The 20,579-nt window shown below is 45.3% G+C and overlaps 2 protein-coding genes across 4 annotated transcripts in view; both read left to right on the top strand.

The window, feature by feature from the left end:
- Positions 1 to 20,579, top strand: part of LOC138767691 (complement decay-accelerating factor transmembrane isoform-like) — a 176,460-nt gene that overhangs the window by 70,275 nt on the left and 85,606 nt on the right. The window lies entirely within an intron of this gene.
- Positions 1 to 20,579, top strand: part of PFKFB2 (6-phosphofructo-2-kinase/fructose-2,6-biphosphatase 2) — a 33,717-nt gene that overhangs the window by 3,625 nt on the left and 9,513 nt on the right. The window contains exons 4-12 of the mRNA XM_069946125.1: positions 10,060 to 10,156; positions 10,856 to 10,922; positions 11,994 to 12,068; positions 13,191 to 13,247; positions 13,664 to 13,788; positions 15,464 to 15,671; positions 16,009 to 16,155; positions 17,524 to 17,628; positions 20,383 to 20,512. Of these exons, the coding sequence (XP_069802226.1) occupies positions 10,060 to 10,156; positions 10,856 to 10,922; positions 11,994 to 12,068; positions 13,191 to 13,247; positions 13,664 to 13,788; positions 15,464 to 15,671; positions 16,009 to 16,155; positions 17,524 to 17,628; positions 20,383 to 20,512 (1,011 nt within the window). The remainder of the gene's footprint in view (positions 1 to 10,059; positions 10,157 to 10,855; positions 10,923 to 11,993; positions 12,069 to 13,190; positions 13,248 to 13,663; positions 13,789 to 15,463; positions 15,672 to 16,008; positions 16,156 to 17,523; positions 17,629 to 20,382; positions 20,513 to 20,579) is intronic.

Raw genomic sequence — 20,579 nt, 5'->3', positions numbered from 1 at the left:
CTGAATATAATACTACCACATACTGCACCATCTGAAAATAATACTGCCACACACTGCTAACATGGACAACACCCAGTATAAATGTGATACTTTGATGGACTAATGTAACAGAGGGCATAAGAATGTAAATGAATGGCCGGAGCATTGTGATGCTTTGGAGACAATGGAGGGGAGAGTCATAAACACTGGACAATGGCGGCCCGCTTTGCATCTGGCTGATAGAAGATACAATCAGTCTCCTCTCCTATCTCCCAGCATAAAGATTACACTCAATGCACTAAGGTTTACTGTCCGCCAAGTATCAGTAACAAAGAGAGCCGGGCCTGATGGGATCCCCAGGAGGCCGAGGGCTTATTCTATGTAAAAGATGTCACCTACAGGGAGGTGTCTGTACGGTATTATCTCCAGAATGTAAACAAGCAGTACATAGGCGGTGTTCCAGGGTTGGGCAATGTATGTGTGTGTAGCCATGTATATAAGATTGCAGACGGATAACTAGTGAGGCACGACCTATTTCTCACTGTCTCTTTCTACCACCCTCTCCGTTTCTTTAGGATTCTTCATTGTAGATACAGTACTTATATTTTCCTCTATGTAATAAGCCCCTTAAAGATCCATTTGTCCTCAATCAGTTATTAGAACACCCCAAACTCAAGCAGATTCTACACACTGCACCCTCTGAATGTAACACTGCAACACACTGCACCCTCTGAATATAACACTGCCACACATTGCACCCTCTGAATATAATATCGCCACACACTGCACCCTCTGAATATAATATCGCCACACACTGCACCCTCTGAATATAACACTGCCAAACACTGCGCCCTCTGAATATACTACCACACACTGCCCCCTCTGAATATAATACTACCACACACTGTACCCTCTGAATATAATACTGCAATACACTGCATCCTCTGAATATAATACTGCCAAACACTGCCCCCTCTGAATATAATACTGCCACACACTGCCCCCTCTGAATATAATACTGCCACACACTGCCCCCTCTGAATATAACACTGCCAAACACTGCGCCCTCTGAATATAATACCGCCACACACTGCACACTCTGAATATAACACTGCCAAACACTGCGCCCTCTGAATATATTACCGCCACACACTGCACCCTCTGAATATAATACTACCACGCACTGCCCCCTCTGAATATAATACTGCCACGCACTGCCCCCTCTGAATATAATACTACCACACACTGCCCCCTTTTGAATATAACACTTGCACACACTGCCCCCTCTGAATATAACACTTGCACACACTGCCCCCTCTGAATATAATACTGCCACACACTGCCCCCTCTGAATATAACACTGCCACACATTGCACCCTCTGAATATAATACTGCCACGCACTGCCCCCTCTGAATATAATACTACCACACACTGCCCCCTTTTGAATATAACACTTGCACACACTGCCCCCTCTGAATATAACACTTGCACACACTGCCCCCTCTGAATATAATACTGCCACACACTGCCCCCTCTGAATATAACACTGCCACACATTGCACCCTCTGAATATAATACTGCCACGCACTGCCCCCTCTGAATATAATACTACCACACACTGCCCCCTTTTGAATATAACACTTGCACACACTGCCCCCTCTGAATATAATACTGCCACACACTGCCCCCTCTGAATATAATACTGCCACACACTGCACCCTCTGAATATAATACTGCCACACACTGTACCCTCTGAATATAAGACTACCACACACTGCACTGTCATGTACATGTACACGTTCATGCTGACATCACTTTTTGGCCACATTTACAACCATGGCTTTCTTGTAAAGCTGATTTACTATGTGTGACTTTTCTGTACTTCCTTGTATTTCCCAGCATAAAACCAATGTGCGGTGAGGGATCTAGAGGTGTGCCTGTGATTTTTGTTTAATCGTTGACATGTTATAAACCAAAACAATCCCCCCGGCAGTGTCTGCCCCTTTAAGAGAGTGTACGTGGCTTCTGCTCTTGCCAGTAATCTGTTTTGTGTAAGCCCTCCATGGTGGCACTGCAGGGGGGGAAGGGTGGAAGCCGCTCTCACCACCAGGGTCTGGGGAGATATCCACGCTGCTGAACACAGTACAGAACATGTGGAGAAGCACAGGAGGATGGCAGAGATCAGGAGCTGCAGGGAAGGAGTGACCAGACCAGAGGGTACATTCACACTGCAGAAAAGGGGCGCAAATTCCGAGCGGAATCCTTCCTGCCTCATTGTCTCAAGGCTATTTATAGGGCAACTCCGCTCTCCACTCGAAGAATCGACATGTCAATTGAGAGCGAAGGTGCGCTATACATAACATTGAGACACTGAGGCAGGCAGGATTCCGCTTGGAATTTTTTTTTTTTATAAGTGTAATATTTATTGACATTTTTAGAAGAAAAACAAGGTAAACAGGAAGATAGGGCTACCAAATACATGCCGATCTGGGTGTATGGCTAAATGAGAAGTTAGAAAACAGACACATAACATCTCGAACCATAAGAGACAGCATATCAGCCAAAACCATCAATACACCTATACAATTTACCAAAAACAATGTGTAGCCCCACATCAAAATAGAACTGGGAGTGGAAACACAGATACACGCAGACTTAGGGAATACACATAAAGGAAAGGCAGGGAAAGGGAGGGGGGGGGGGTACAGATCAATATATCCAAAACGTTACTCTATTAGTGAGGTACTCCAGAGCGCCCACAGTAAGCCTCCCAGGGAGCCCAAACAGATTCAAACAATGGAAGTTGGTTGTTCAGGGATGCGGTGAGTCTTTCGAGGCCCCTGATTTCTTTTACCCTAGCCAATAGGTCCTCAAAGGATTGAGGGGATGTCTGCTTCCAATTACGGGGGATGAAGGTCTTGGCTGCTGTAAGTATCTGAAGCATCAATTTGGTGGGTTTTTTACCTAGTGTTTTAGGCGTAACATTAAAAAGATAGGTAAGGGGATCTAAAGGGACCGAAACTTCCAAGACTGATGAAAGCATTGCAGCCACCTGGAGCCAGAAGCCCGTTATGAGCGAGCAGTCCCAGAAGATATGGAGCAGGGTACCCACCCCACCATTACACCTCCAGCAGGCCGAGGGAATACTGCTATTCAATTTATGTAGCAATTCAGGGGTGTGATACCAGAGCATCAGGAACTTGTAGTGGGTCTCCTTATAGTTTGTACAGATAGAAGAAGAGGCTGCCCTGCTCCACATCACCTGCCACAGCTCGGGGGAGATCACTCTACCCAGTGAAGCCTCCCATCTATCCATATACTTGTGTCGAACAGGCAAATCCCCCACAGGAGAGTTCAAAATTTGATATATGGCCGAGATGAGGCCTCTGGTGGATCCTCCCGCCCTTATCAACTGCTCAAAGGCTGTGGGCCTGGAGACCGTGAATGACCCAAAAATCGAGTGCATATAGTGTCGTAAGGCCAGATAGGAGAAGTACTCCGACCTAGGGAGGTCGTACTTATCCCTGAGCTTGTCAAAGGGCTGGAGGATTCGCGTCACTGGGTCCACAATGTCCGCATAGTGGAACAACTGTCTACCTATCCAATGTCTCACTACTGAGGGGGACATGCCTATCTCGAGGGCGGGCGTTAGCAAAAAGGACATGAGAGGAGAGGCCCGAGAGTAAAGGCCGAACCGGGCTGCCCACGTGGACCATATCTGCCTAGTAAAGAGAATCGGACCAAGCATGGAAGAGGAGGGACAGGGGGGAGGGGCAGATGACCACAGAAAGGAGTTCGGGTGGACAGGGGCCAACCACAGTTTTTCTGTCACCGCCCATACTTTAAATGTGGATTGGGACGCCCATCCTGAGATTTGGCGCAGGTGAGCGGCCCAATAATAATGGAGGATGTTGGGGGTAGACAAGCCCCCCTGGGACCTACTATGCATCATCACTGATTTAGGCATCCTATGACGCTTATTAGCCCATACAAAACGAAAGACCGCCGCCTGCAATGTTTTCAGCTCAATCAAGGGAACTCGGACAGGGAGGGTTTCAAAATAATATAGGAGCTTTGGCAAAATGGTCATTTTCACCGAGGCTATGCGACCCAAGAGGGAGATATACTGGGAGGCCCACTTCCCCAGAAGGACCCTGAGATCCCTAAACAACTGCGGAAAGTTTGCAGCATATAGAGTATCATATCCGCTTGGAATTTACGCATGTTTTCCTCAGTGTGAACGGGCCCTAACATGTATACACTACATGTATGCACGGTGAATATAGTGAGATTGCTGCAAAACATTGGATCACAGCGCCCCATTACGCGGAGCAATAGTCTGCTGAATCAGCACAAATCGGGCAGATATCATTCTGTGTAATAAAGACAACATCATCAGCTGATGCTTAATAATCGCCAGTCGCCATGTGTAATAGTAATACATGGCCAGTGGCTGAGCAGTCTGTCCCGTCTCAGTCAGTGATTGGCTGAGCGGCCTGTCACTTCAGAGACGGCTTCAGCAGTGCCAGCAGCTGCTGTGATGAGCGGGGAGAAGATAGAACAACACTGGGGAGTCTGGAGAGGTAAGTATATACTTTATTATTTACTAAATACAGCAAGGACTGCACGGACATCACTGACTTAATTATATATATATATATATATATATATATATATATATATATATATATATAAAATTATTTATTCTTGTATACAAAAACACAGAAAAATGCAACAGCCCACTGCAATGGCAAGATGCATGCATATATATATATATATATATATATATATATATATATATATATATATATATATATACATACACACACATATACATAGAGCTTTGCTGCATGATCATTGAGACGGAGAAAAGTGCCCTCTCCGCTGAGAAGGCCCGCTCTCCTGCTTTACCCTGACCACTTATCTGTTCATCACTAAGGTAAATCCGTCTTCAGCAGTGAGGACGGGTTTTCAGCTTTGCTGGGGGGGGGGGGGGCGATAGGAGATCAAAGAGTAATGGTCCTATTACACGGCAATGTCCATGCAGTCTTTGCCCAAACACCTGACACCTTACCTCTCCCCGCTCCCAGTCTTCTCTTCCGTGCTCTGCAGCGTCCCGGTCCCAGCGGCTGCAGCGTCTGAACGGCCGCTCAGCTGACAGGCCGCTCAGCCAATCACAGGCTGGGACTACCGCTCATCGCTATTAGATGTAGTGATATGCAGTCAGCACCCGACCGTTTTAGGTCTAGACCTAAACCAACGATCAGCATGGTCTCTATTACACAGAGCAAGAAGCGTCCCGATTACCGCTCTGTGTAATAGGACCCTAAGGCCTCATTCACACAGATCCGCTATTACAGTCACATTTAAAACCAATCCACACATCTAGAGTTTTTGCGGATCCAGGTATAGGCAGTGATCTGAGCTGTCAGTGTGGACCCGCCATTGTGGCAGCGGTCACTGTCTATAATGTAGTGGTCAGTGGATTGAGGACAACTATAGGTGTGTCTTAGCCTTAGGACCAGAGTGCTGTTAGGACCAGGAGACGCATGGTACCTTTCATATATCTGTCTGTGCTTCCAGGATATAGAAAAATGCTTTTATTCGCCGGTATATAGAGTCATAGAGGCGTTCCCAACTCCTGATCTGCTACATGCTGTAATGTCTCCTCTCTCCCCCTCCCTGCTTGATGGATGCAGAGTGCAGAGTATATAGCTGAAGTTGACCACGCCTATTGAACCTGTCTGTCTTGAGTAGTGGGGGTCTGCATCTGTCTATTTGCCCCGGTGTGGGTATATAGGATAGGCTGCACATCAGCGGTAGCCGCAGTTATATTGGCTATGGTTGTGTATACTGTACTAGTCCCGGTTATATTGGCTATGGTTGTGTATATTGTACTAGTCCTAGTTCTTTGAACCAACCCTTAGGGCCGCTAGATCAGCGCTAGTTTACTGGACCTGTTAGATGGCCCGATACTGGAGCAGCAAGGGCTGCATGGACATTGTTAGCAATGTCCGTGCTTCCCTTGCCCAAACACCTGTTACCTTACATCTCCCACTCCCGGTCTTCTCTCTTGTGACCTGCAGCTCCCCAATCTGGGTGGCAGCAGTGTCTGAGCAGCCTGTCAGCTCACAGACCGCCCAGCCAATCACAGGCCGGGACCACCTGTCAGCTCACAGGCCGCCCAGCCAATCACAGGCCGGGACCACCTGTCAGCTCACAGGCCGCTCAGACACTTCAACCACCGGGACCGGGAGGCTGTGGAGCACAGGTGAGAAGACCGGGAGAGGTAAGGTGTCAGGTGTTTGGGCAATCGTTACCGTCGGCCATCACATCGGCATCACATCGGCGCCCAGCAATTTTAGGTCCAAACCTAAATCAACGGCTGATTGTTGTCTCCAATAAACGGAGCCAGAATCAGTTGACTATCGCTCGGTGCCTTTAGGTGATCTATTTTGTGCCCAGAAATCTTCCATTTGGTTTATCCATCCTACTGTTCAAAGTGCAAACATCACCACGAAGGTGCAATAAAGGCTGTAAACCAAATCACATGACTTCTTTTCTTGGCAGAGTTCACACCCGATGCATTTCCTTTTGCTGTGTCTCCACATGTTACACCAGCTATGGGAGCTTCCATAAGATATGACCCCTGTGCATATGTGTAATGCTATAGCTACATATACATCAGCCAGACCACTGCCTTTAGAGCAGAGTGGTGCTCAGTTACCTAGACAACGAGCTCTCAACAATGGGAGGAAAAGTGCAGCATATCAGGAGAAGCAGGCAAGTAAGTTGGGAGTACCCCTTTAAGCCTGGATAACCCGTTTAACCAAGGGAAAAATTTCATATACAATGTTAGGGAATAGTGCTGCTCCTCACGCACAGCAGCTTCCTGTCTCGCACAGCAGCTTCCTGTCTCGCCTAGCAGCTTCCTGTCTCGCACAGCAGCTTCCTGTCTCGCACAGCAGCTTCCTGTCGCGCACAGCAGCTTCCTGTCTCGCACAGCAGCTTCCTGTCGCGCACAGCAGCTTCCTGTCTCGCACAGCAGCTTCCTGTCTCGCACAGCAGCTTCCTGTCTCGCCTAGCAGCTTCCTGTCTCGCACAGCAGCTTCCTGTCTCGCACAGCAGCTTCCTGTCTCGCACAGCAGCTTCCTGTCTCGCACAGCAGCTTCCATCGTGGTGCACGCAGTGACTTACAGGGTGTGTGTGTATAGTGCGGACAATGCTGTCACTTACATAACCAGACCCCAGGCCACGACTTACCTCACACAACCATTCCGAACAGTCACATAATGGGATATTGTTCCTCTGGTTTAGGACAAACAATTCTTACAGGAAGGGGAAAAATCTCTCCTTTATTTTGGTTCTATAATAAATATAGATGGGCAAGGGCTGCATGGACATCGCTAATAATGTCCATGCAGCCCTTACTGCCCGAGTATCGGGCCATGTAGTAGGTCCAGTAAACAAGCGCCGATCTTACTAAGATGATTCGGCCCGTGTTATAGGACTCTAAGCATCTACATTTCTGTGCTTGGCAGAGTGTATTGTATGTCCGTAAGTTAGGAAGTCATGAGTCCTAATTTAAAGGGGTATTTTCTAATCAACTGGTGCCAGTACTTATCAGCTGCTGTATGTCCTGCAGGAAGTGGTGTATTCTTTCCAGTGTGACACAGTGCTCTATGCTGCCACCTCTGTCCATGTCAGGGACTGTCCAGAGCAGGAGAGGTTTTCTATGGGGATGCTCTGGACAGTTCCTGACATGGACACAGGTGGCAGCAGAGAGCACAGTGTCAGGAAACACACAGTACACATCTATCAATAAGCTCTCATATTCCTTCATTAAGGATTTTTGTTGTCTTTAACTTTTCATCAGACATGAATCTCCGTCCTCCAATGACTTCTTTCTTTTCCTTTGCGCCCTATTACACGGGGTGATATCGCCCAATGTCATCAAGACAACGGATGATCGTTGTGTTTCAGCATATTATGAAATCATGCATTGCTGCGTGTAACAGGAAGTGCGCGATTGGCGTCAGATTAAAGTGTATTGAAAATAATAAAGTTTTATACTTACCTGTCCAGGCTCCCCGATGTCCTCCTAGCTCTTCCCCACTCATCACTCTACACACGTCTCTGAATTGACGGGGAAAGTTATTGTAGTAAGAAAATGGTGCAGCTATGTTTTTCCATCTTCTACCAAACGTTCTTGTGGGTTATGAGGGTGGGGGCCGGGGGCGATTATAGTAGAAGCTTATAGGACTGAGAGTCACCAGATATATAGAAGTAAGTAGGATGTGTGGCTTTATTTGCTAAAAGCTGTAAACTACATTGCAAGGATCTTTATTATTTGCAGATGGTGAAGTTGACTCTACATATAAGCCTTGTTGCTCACTATGTAATATGGCTTCTACTTTATATATGGAAAAATATTGAAAAAGAATAAATGAATTTACATTTTTTTTTTTTATTACGGCCCGATCATTTTTATAAACAAGTGCCGATCTGCTAGATCAGCCCTCGTTTACTGGACCTATTACACAGCCCAATAATCTGGCACAGTGAATCACCTCCTCTCCATGCAGGGGAGTTTTCGGGGCACAGGTCCAAAGAAGCTTGCAGTATCAAGAGAAAATATATTTATTAAAATTTCCATATAAAAACATCAAGAGCGACACAACGCATTTCCAAACCGGACTGGTTCCTTTGTTAAGTGTCAATGATGGACACTTGAAAAAGAAACCAGTCCGGTTTGGAAACGCGTTTTGTCGCTCTTAATGTTTTTATATGGAAATTTTAATATATTTTCTCTTGATACTGCAAGCTTCTTTGGACCTGCGCCCCGAAAACTCCCCTGCATGGAGAGGAGGTGATTCATTGTATCGTTTAGGATCCTGGTTGGATCCATTTGGGGAGAGGCTGCGGTTCTAATACAAGCCATTTCGAGTGTTGTGCCTCCCTTTGCACAACCCACCCAGGTGAGAGCTTCTAATTTTGTGCTCACACCCATTCTACCATCTGACCTGTGCTATGGAGCGCTGCTCTTTTTCTTTGTTCCAATAATCTGGCAGTAAGGGCTGCATGGACATCGTTAGCGATGTCCATGCAGCCCTAGCCCAAACACCTAACACCTTACCTCTCCCCTCTCCCAGTCTTATCTCCTTTGCCCTGCAGCTTCCCGGCAGCAGCAGCATCTGAGCAGCCTGTCAGCTGACACCTCCAATCAGCCAATCACAGGACGAAACCGCTGACAGGATGCGGCAGCCGCTGGGATCAGGAAGCTGCGGAGCACAGGAAGGGAAGACCAGGAGCGGTGAGAGGTCAGGTGTTTGGGCAATCGTCAGCCATTGGCACCTGACGATTTTAGGTCCAATCCTAATGCTGCGTTTACACGGAATGATTATCGTTCGAATTTTTGCAATAGCGATTGAGCGATAATCGTTCTGTGTAAACACAGCAAACGATCAAGTGATGAGCGAAAAATCGTTCATTTTAATCTTTCAACATTTTCTCAAATCGTCGTTCATCGTTTGCTAAAAATTCGCAGATCGTTTTGTGTGAACAGTCTTTCAAAGATTCACTCTATGTAAAAGATGGGCTTAAGTGATCTTAAAAACAATCGCATTAACAATTTTTCTTACGAATTTTCTTACAATTTTTCTAACAATTTATTTGTCTTAACGCTGATTGTTATAAAAACCAATTCGTTGCTTCAGAATCGTTAGACGATCGATTGGGCAAATTATTGCTCCGTGTAAACGCAGCATTAACCAACAATCAGCTGATGATCGTTCCCATCAGCTGATCGTTGTCTCTACTACACGGCCCGATTGGGACGAGTATCGCTCCATGTAATAGGGCCCCTAGGGTGCAGAACAGACGGAGTCCAGAAGGGCCGGAACTGGGAACACACAACTTTTTAGCTTGGACATCTCGGAGATGAATGTGTTTGGGTCCAGCTTCACCTCTTTCACCAGACTGGCAAAACGTTTTTTTTTTTTCTGTACTCTTAATAGTAGTTCTCATTCTGTCCCTGATTTCCCAGTATTTCTCCTGTAATGGTGCTTTTCATTTTCCAGTCTTTAATCTCGGAGTGTATCGGCGTGAAGCGGTCAGGTCCTACAAATCTTACGAGTTCTTTCGACATGACAATGCGGAGGCCATGAGGATTCGCAAGTAGGTTGATCTGCTTCTATCTGTTATTAATAAGCTGGGGTCACCTATATATAGTAAGGAGAAGCTTCCAAAACTTCTGCTGCACTTCCAGAAAAAATGTCCAACATAAAAGATTTTTGAATATCTCACAATCTATAGTACTTAATATCACAGGAACAAGGCCAATGCTTAAAGGGGTAGGTCACAAAAAAAAAAAAAAAAATTCCTTTACATCAACTGGTGCCAGAGATTTGTAATTTACTTCTATTGAAAAATTTCAAGTCTTCCAGTACTTATCAGCTGCTGTATGTCATGCAGGAAATGGTGTATTCTCTCCAGTCTGACACAGTGCTCTCTGATGCCACCTCTGTCCATGTCAGGAACTGTCCTGACTTGAGATTTCTGAATAGAAGTCAATTACAAATCTATTTAACTTTCTGAAATCTGTTGATTTGGAAGAAAAATATTTTCATTGGAGTACCCCTTTAAGAAATATCTCATTAACATTTATTGATGCCTGAGGGTTCTGCTGTTTTAATGACAAGCATAGTGCTTCACACTTTGCCATCAAATGTAATGGAAAAGTCAACAGCCTTAAAGCGAATGTGACTGTAGCGTAATATGTCTGTGTGTAATGAGACGCGGCCATATTGGAAAGTATTCTGTAGGATCCTTGCTCAGTGCATTCTGCTCACTTATCTCTCCTCTCTTTCCTCGTAGGCAGTGCGCTCTGATCGCCTTGGAAGATGTGAATCTCTATCTGACTGAAGAAGGAGGCCAGATTGCTGTAAGCTTAGAAAACATACTGGTGATGAAGTATTTTAACCCTTTAAAGAAGCATTCTGCTTATTTTTAAAGGTGTATTCTACTCAAACATAACTATTGATATGTTGCTGCCCATGATGAGGCTATTCCTTCCATACTTGTTTTTATCTAGTCAGTCTCCTCCCCCCCCCCCCCCCCCCAGTTCTCAGCTGCTGCTTTCTGCTGAAGACACAAAAATCTGTGTGTGAGCTTTTCTGTCTCCCCCCTTCTCCCCCTTTCCCTTCGGAGACTGCTGATGTAAACAAGTCCCTGCCAGGCTGTATCTGCAACATTGTAGCTTCTTTGTAATGCTGGAAGGGTTAATCACAGTGCGTTCAACAGCAACCTCATCTCAGAATAACCCTTCCAGCATTACAAAGAAGCTATAATGTTAGATACAGCTGGCCAGGGACTTGTTTACATCAGCCGTCTCAGAAGGGAGGGGGAGACAGAGAGAAAAGCTCACACACAGAATTTTTGTTTTTTCAGCAAAAAGCAGAAGCTGAGAACTAGGGGAAGGAGACTGACTAGGCAATAACAAATATGGAAGGAATTGTTAGTCTCATCATGGGCAGCAACATATCAAAAGTTATGTTTGAGTGAAATACCTCTTTAATTCCTTGGCAGAGGGCACACCCACATACTCACCTGGGATGATAATTTTCCCGAGAATTGCTGTTATTTTGGTGCTCGGACACAGTCCAGATCTTGCTGGTGCCCACGTAACCATATGATATTTTCCTGTAGGGCACTGAGGATGCCGCTAGGTTTCTTACCTCCATCATATTCTACTACTTTTTGCACCCTCCTCTGTGACACTTCAGCGTCCAAGGAGAAATGCTATTTTATAACTCGACAAATCGCCCATCCGCCTGTGTCTGCAGCTCTCTACCCGGTACACACCTGACAGATTCCCTTTATACCTGCACTGTCCAGTCCTGAAGTTAGATTATTACTTAATGCCTAATGCCTAAATTTTCAGCCAGATTTGCCACTTAATCGGTCAGAGTAGTAAATATAATTTCTTTCTTTCTCTTTTGTTGATGGTATACAGGTGTTTGATGCCACAAATACCACCCGGGAAAGAAGAGACCTTATTTTAGACTTTGCCAAGGAAAATGCTTATAAGGTAATAAACATACGCACACATACATATAAACATATACACACGCACACACATACACACACAGATCTATACACATACATACATATACATACACATACATATACACGTGCACATACATACACACACATATCTATGCACATACATACATATACACACACACGCACACATACATATAAACATTGTAGGGATCTTCTCAGGGGATGGTGTGTTTGGACACAGTTCACAGCAGACTTGGACTTAAAAATAACAGCTTGGCTTTTATTTGCAGCATAAACAGTCCAGCAAACAGAAATACAGCAACACCGTGCTTTTAAGAACAAAACAAAAAGGTCTTGCCCGTCTGGGCGCTTACTAACAGGTCTTCTCACCTATCTGACACTATACCACAGCGTCTTTCACCTGGATACCGCAGGGTGTATATTAGCTCCAGCCGTGGCTGCATTCGCAGCTTCCACCAAACACACTGGCTGATCACTCCTGGCTGAGAGCAACCACCTGCAGCTCTGCAGAGCTTTTACCATTTCTAGGCTCATCAGAGCACACCTGATCACAAAACCCAAAGTGGATCGGGGGGAGGGAATGGCAAGTCCCACTACCAAAACCTACCTGCCATTCCATGTAAATCCAGGCCCGGTAACAACTCAGCATCATAACACTGCTGAGCAACACATCCATCCTGGACTTACCATCTCACCGTATGTAGCAACCTAGGCGAGATGTACACCCCCTCGAACACTTCTCCAGTGACATGTCTACAACATATACACACATACACACACATATCTATGCACATACATACACACATACATATACATATATATACACACACACACACACACACACACACGTATACACATGCACTTTTACACACACACACATATACATATATACATACATACAGACACATATATACCCACACATGCCCTATATATACATACACATATATACACACATATATACGCATTTATACACATATACAGGCTCAGAGACTGTAGAATCTCTTGTATTGTGATGGTAGCCTCAGTCACACTTCTGTATTCTTCATCAGTCAGAACTAGAAACTCTTCCCACACACACAAGCTGCGGATCTGTCCTATAAACATCTCTTTTCTTTCTGTTAATCAGGTCTTTTTTGTGGAGTCGGAGTGTGATGATCCGGAGGTGATTGCGGCTAATATCATGGTGAGTGTATAAGACTGTGAGAGTGTCAGTAACACTTTGCATGTTGTTGGCATAAAGCCGTCCCTGAAGGTCACCTTCTTAGAAGAGCGAGGAGTTCTGAGTAGCTGAGACCAGCTTTCTCTAGTTTCTTCAGTTTCTTATAAAATGCTGAAGGAAATGGAAAGTGCTGTGTGACCTCTACGGATGACTCCCAGGTTTCTGTGGGAATTACCCCTGGATATTATAGAGGACCGGTCACCTGGCCCCTTAAAGGATAACTCCCACGGAAATTTTTTTTTAGCTTATTTAACACACATTACAAAGTTGTATAACTTTGTAATGTGTGTAAATAAGCAGTCTGGCCCCCTTCCCCCACTTTCCGACCCCTAGGAAACATTATTTGTATGAACTTATAACAATTCTGGGCTTTATTGCAGGAGGTGAAAGTGTCCAGCCCTGACTACCCTGAAAGAAACCGAGAGAACGTCATGGACGACTTCCTGAAGAGGATTGAATGCTATAAGGTCACCTATGAGCCTCTGGACCCAGACGACTATGACAAGTAAGCCAGTCCTATACTTTCTGTTTCTAGGATCTATCTTTGGGAAGGAACCTCTGCAGTTACGTGTAGTCTGCAGTATACTGCTCACATATTTTATAGCTCATCCGAGAGCAGATACAAGGCTGTGAGAAGCTACTATAAAACAGCTTGCACATTGCCTAGAAACAGGTACAAGGGTAATAGAAAGTTAAATATTAGTATAAAGGCAGAATTGCTGAATCTGTGATCTCTTTCCAGATTTCTGGCTAACTACGACGACAGCAAAGAAAAAACTTAAAGGGAAACTATCAGCAGATTAGAAGTATCTTCTGCCTATTGTGCACAGGGGGTTGAGGATGAAGGGAGTCTTCTTACCTCCATCCTCGGCACTGTATTCAGGATATAAGCTGTTTATTTAATATTCTAATGAGGCCTTAGGCTATGCTCACACAACAACTCTTTTCGTAAAAGTACGGCCGTTGTTGAAATCGGCAACAAAGGCCGTACTTTTTGCAAAAAGATACGTTGCCTATTCTTCTATGGGATCCCGGCTGGAGCATATACACATAGTATACGCTCTGGCTGGGATCTCTAGCGGCACCGCAAACAATTGACATGTCAGTTTTCTGCAGCCGCTATTCAGTGAATAGCAGCTGCAGAAAACCACGTCAGTGCACACAGTGTGCAGTGGAGAGTTCTGATGCGGGCACGCACAGATGCGCCCGCATCAGAACCCTGCAGCTGACAAGATCTTTTCAAAGACCGGCCGTTCCGTGTCATACGCTATGTGAATATAGCCTTAGGGTGCACTGGAGACGTGGGTCCTGCCCTCAGTGCACCGATCCGCCCCTTCTAATGAGTGGTGCCCTGCGCTGCTCTCTACATCTAATTATATCTAATGATACAGAACTTTCCGCTTCATCTCCACGGCTCTGATCTCCAGCGTGGAGTAAGCGCCATGGCTCCGGCAGGTACACAGTCCGCTTCTAAAAGCAAGCCGTGTACGGAACTGCAGGAGGCTCCATAGACTGCATTGTAATACACTGATGCTGCAGTCTGTGGCGTCTCTGATAGTTCCGTACACGGCTCGCTTTAGGAGCAGACTGTCTACCTGCCGGAGTTTGGAGGAGCTTTCCTTCCCAGCAAAATGGTAGGCTATGAGGGTGCCTGTAGTGCTTGTTAGAGACGTTTCTGACATGTCCGCAGGATATTACTTGCAGATTTGACATGTCAGGGTATGTTCACACTGAGGAATAGGTGAAGAATTGAAGAGCAAAGTTTTCTGCTTGGAATTTCCTCTCCTTCAGTTCTGATGGAAATCAAGCTGTATGCTAACAAAATTCAAGCCCCATTGACTTCTATGGGATTTAAATAGCGGAATCTTCCAAAAGAATTGACCGTGTCAATTCTTTGAACGAAAAGCGACTCCACGACAGAACATTCTGCATGAAAAATTTGCAGTGTGAACACCAGGATGGAAAATCCCATACCTAGCTATAATTCTGTGTGTGACACTTTGTGTGTGTGTCAGTGTGTGACTCTGTTTCTGTGTGACACTTTGTGTGTGTGTGTCAGTGTGTGACTCTGTTTGTGTGTGTGTGTGTGACTGTTTCTGTGTGACAAGCCTTCTATCATTTGTACTATATCTTGGCACTTTTTCTTACTCTATAAACCTTTCTTGTTCTCCCCCTCCCAGAGACCATTCTCTTATAAAAGTTATCAATGTCGGGCAGAGATTCCTGGTAAACAAGGTGCAGGATTATATACAGAGCAAAATAGTCTATTACCTCATGAACATTCATGTGCAGCCTCGGACCATCTACCTGTGCCGCCATGGTGAAAGTGAATGTAATCTAGCTGGAAGGATTGGAGGAGACTCTGGCCTCTCGGCACGAGGAAAGCAAGTACGTATGTCTGCAGTACACCGCTAACCTCAAAATTCCCTTTTTAAAGTCTGCAAATAAGAAATCCTCAGAACAGTCCGATGTGTGTAAAATGAAAGTAATACTGTCCTCCCCTCCATATGAGGAGTTCTCATCGCCATTCTTCAGCTTATATGCTGGATATCTCCTATCTTACTGTATAAAGGATTTCTTGGTGGTCTCCTCCTTCGGCGCAGAGTCCGCTGGCAGGGGTTCCGAGCGTCGATTCTGTAGTGTGAAAAGGCTCTTATAGTGGTTGCTAAAGGAACCTTGTCGGATGTGTACATCTTGCTCATTTTCTTTATTTTTTTTTGTGTAGTTTGCCCAGGCACTCCGGAAGTTTATTGAGGAGCAGGAAATTGTGGATCTCAAGGTTTGGACCAGTCAGCTGAAGAGAACAATCCAAACAGCGGAGGCTCTTGGTGTGGCTTATGAACAATGGAAAATCCTCAATGAGATTGATGCTGTAAGTCAGTGACCGGCACACTGTGCACTGCTCAGAATAGCCAGAATCAGCATTGCTTTCACTTTACAGTATATAGTAATTCTATATACATAATATATACAATTACCGAAAGGCGTTGTCTTTGTCTTGGACGGCCCCTTTTCACGCTCCCCATGTGATACAGCTGAGATCCGGCCGGCTCCATGTGCTAGGCTTTAGATGAATACAATGGATGCAACATTTACTTCAGGGCTCTCTTATTAATAGCATCTTATCCTGCGAGTTTTTAACTATTTCCGGTTGTACTGTGTGAGCCCTGGGGTGAAGCAGATCTTTGACCTTACTTCAAAATGAAATGATTAAAATGGTTCCTCCCAGGAGATCAGCATTGTGAAATAAAGCTGTCAGTGCTTGCTGGTTTTCCAGCGTTTATAGAAAATAATAAAGTTATACTTACCTCTCCAGACTCCTTGGTGTCCTCCTGCCTGCCTGCACGCTCACTGCAGCCATCACTGACACTCCTGAACTAGTCTCTGCAGTGACAGGCCAATCAGCCAATCACTGGCCATAGTGCTTTCCCGGGTTGGTCTGTGATTGCCTGAGCAGGCTGTCAGCGGTGGGTGAGGAACACAGAAATAAGCCAGGAGGACACCGAGGGAGTGTGGACCGGTAAGTATTATTTTCTATATACTTTCATCAGGCAATTTTTAAACTTGCTGAAAGACAACGATCAGCTCCTCTTTATTACACAGGGCCATATTTGCCCGAATTGACCTGATTCAGCAGATAATTGCTCCATGTTTTAGGGCCCTAATGCTTTATCTAATGCATTTGTAAGGGTACTATTACTTGGGCTGATTGGGGTCTGATCATAACTGTAAACAAGAGCCAGGGCTCCTCTTGGGGCCTGCTTCCTCCCTGGTCCCGCGTGCTGCAGCTCCAGTGATTGGCTGAGCAGCCTGTCAGCTGAGACAGGCCGTAGCGTGCAGGACCTGGGAAGAAGCAGGCCGCCAGAGGAGCCCTGGAGCATGGATAGGTAATGTATACTGTTGGCAAATCGCCGGCCACGTGTCGCTATTACGCATAGCATGCGTGGTTAGTGCCCGGCGACTATTGGTCCAAACCTAAATCAACGATCAGCCGGCTGATCGTTGCCTATTACATGAAGCAACAATCGGCCGGATTGGGCCAATGCGGCCGATTATCGTTCCGTGTAATAGCCCTAAGACTGACCCTTTTTCTGGTGGCCTGTGTAACCACAACATTGACTGAAAGGGGAGGGGGGATCTATTCATTTGTGGATATGATGTGGCGATCTATAATATGTAACATCCCAGCGCTGACGATGTGCACCTTTGGGACTCTAATGTTTTCTTGTTTCTGTCTTAGGGAGTGTGTGAGGAGATGACTTATAAGGAGATTGAAGAAAAATACCCAGAGGAGTTCTCTATGAGGGATCAGGATAAATATCTCTACCGCTACCCTGGAGGAGAGGTGAGCTTTAGCAATCCCAATTTGATTTTTTTTTTTTAAGCTTAAAGTGACACTGTCCCCCTCTTCTTGCTTTCTGACAGGTGTAAAGGGTAAATTCAGCAGTTTTCATACCTTATTTTATATCATACGTCATGGTGCTTTTTCCAGTAAAAAGTGATTATTTATCATCTGCGGATTGTGACACCTGGGCGGGGCTTCTCGGCCAAAGCGCCACTTAGCCCCGCCCACAACCTGCTCCTCTGTGACGTGATCATTGTCTAGGCCCCGTCTTCTTAATGGCCATTGGAACTGCCCGGCCTAAAGGTTTAGGCCCCACCCCCTCTAGGTCGGCTCATACCAATGCCTTTGCGTCAGTGGCGTCACAGAGGGGCGTGCCTACGGTGGTGATGCAGGTGGAGCTAAGTAGCGCTTCAGTCGAGAAGCCCCACCCAGGTAGCACAATCCACAAATGATAAATAATCACTTCTTACTGTAGCAAGCACCATGACTTATGATACAAAATAAAGTTTGAAAACTGCTAAATTTACCCTTTACACCTGTGTAGAGAAGTAATAATGCAAAAAGGGGGGGGGGGGCAGTGTCACTTAATTGTATAATAGGTAAGGGGGGGACAGTGTCACTTTAATTGTATAATAGGTAAGGGGGGGGGGGACAGTGTCACTTTAATTGTATAATAGGTAAGGGGGAGACAGTGTCACTTTAATTGTATAATAGGTAAGGGGGGGGGGACAGTGTCACTTTAATTGTATAATAGGTAAGGGGGAGGCAGTGTCACTTTAATTGTATAATAGGTAAGGGGGGACAGTGTCACTTTAATTGTATAATAGGTAAGGGGGGACGGTGTCACTTTAATTGTATAATAGGTATGGGGGGGCAGTGTCACTTTAATTGTATAATAGGTAAGGGGGGGGGGACAGTTTCACTTTAAAGTGTCACTGTCGCTACAAAAAAGTCATACAGACCATGCCAAAAGTTTTGATGGGTCCAAGTGGGGAAAGGAGCACACTGCAGCACATCCTCTCCCCGGGCTCCATTATAAGTCCCGCTCAGAGCTGGGAGAGGACTGTGCTTAGAGGTCTTAGTGGTCTTCTCCTGGCTTGTTCTTCCGTTCTTTATGTATGACGTCTCCATGACATGTCTGTATGATGCTTCTATGATGTGCCCTATGATGTCTGTGTGACGGTTCAGAAACAACGGGAGTCTCTGGATGTAACCAGTGATAAGCAGACTTGAGTATAACTGAGCAGATGGGTGATGTTGCAATAGGCCGTAGTGTGATAGTGTCACTTTGGGTGAGAGGAATCTTAACGGAGGATGAGGGTAGTAGTTCCCTGGGAATGATGCTGGGTAGAATGAGACTGAAGAGAATACTTGCTGTTAGCGATGAACGGTAGCGACTTGTGGATATACCCAGATCGGAAGTAGAAGGAAGAATCTTGAGGATGAGACTGGTTTGGACTGCAGCGGAATCTGTCTCTGAGGTAGTGGAGAGGATCACACTAGGTTGCGGCCTTCTCCCTGAGGAGCAGCAGAGAACACGTCCTTCCCTCTTGAAGGTAGAGGGAGAACAACCACTAGAAGGGGAGTGACCAACTGCCCCCAGCCAAAAGCTCGACTGCTATTGGAGTTACTATGGCACCCGGGGAAAGTCATGTGATACTAGGCTGTTTGCATCACCACACCATGTGACATGGAAACATGTGCAAATCAATGTACATAAGAGAATATGAGGAACACAGAGAATAATACCAAACTTGAACAGTGGGGGGTGCAACATAAGCTGAGCTCTTTGCAGTGGCCATTAACCCTTTAACCCAGTACTATAATATATAGAACCTTTTACTGTACTGGGACACTGCAATATCATATAATCTTCCTTAACGGGGAACTCCGGTGAATATTTTTTCTTTTCAGATCAACATTGTTAATAAGTGATATAAATTTGTAAATTGCTTCTATTTAAAAAAATCTCCAGTCTTCCAGTACTTATAGCTGCTGTATGTCCTGCAAAAAGTTGTGTATTCTCTCCAGTCTGACACTGTGCTCTCTGCTGCCACCTCTGTCCATGTCAGGAACTGTCCCTTCTTATATAGAGGCGGCACTCTGCCGTGTGGCTGATTCATGGCAGTGAATTACGTGCTTTTACAAACATAACTGCATGTTAGAGTCTTCTTGCTATAACTTTCCGTCTAAAGCGGTTGTTCACCGAAAATAGTAGCAAATCCCCATAGAAAACCTCTCCTCTGGGCAGTTCCTGACAAGGACAAAGGTGGCAGCAGAGAGCGCTGTGTCAGACTGGAGAGAATACACCACCTCCTGCAGGAAGACTGGAGATTTTTAAATAGAAGTAAATTACGAATCTGTATAACCTATTGGCACCTGTTGATTTGAAGAGGAAAAAAATAATAACTAAAGTACCCCTTTAAGGCACAAGGACCTGGGTGTAACTGTAATTTGGACCTATTATTATTGTTGATTGTTCACATTGAATAAGACGCTGTTCAGTCGTTTGAAGTAGCAAAGAACGCAATAGCAACAACAAGACGACCGCAAGAACGATCATAAGTAACGGTCATTGTTCCGTATATTAGCGTGAACGATTCCAGGTCGTTCGCCATAGCCGTCGTTTGAGATCGTTTATCGTTAATCATCGATCGTCGAAAAATTGCTTCGTTTAATAGTACCGTTAGAGTTGGAGAGTCAGCTGACTTGGAAGCGTACTTGCATTGTGATACATTCTATTGTCCTGTCTAGTCCTATCAAGATCTTGTTCAGCGTCTGGAGCCTGTCATCATGGAGTTGGAACGTCAGGGGAATATTCTTGTTATTTGCCACCAGGCCGTCATGCGGTGTCTTCTGGCCTACTTCCTGGATAAAAGTGCAGGTACTGAAATAAAGCTACTAACCGAGGCTTATAAATAACCAGCGGCAAAGGATTAATACATTTAAAG

The sequence above is a fragment of the Dendropsophus ebraccatus genome, chromosome 11 (assembly GCF_027789765.1).
Source record: "Dendropsophus ebraccatus isolate aDenEbr1 chromosome 11, aDenEbr1.pat, whole genome shotgun sequence".
Taxonomy (NCBI): Eukaryota; Metazoa; Chordata; class Amphibia; order Anura; family Hylidae; genus Dendropsophus; species Dendropsophus ebraccatus.
Note: the sequence above shows the minus strand (reverse complement) of the source record. Positions and strands in the feature narration are given on the sequence as shown.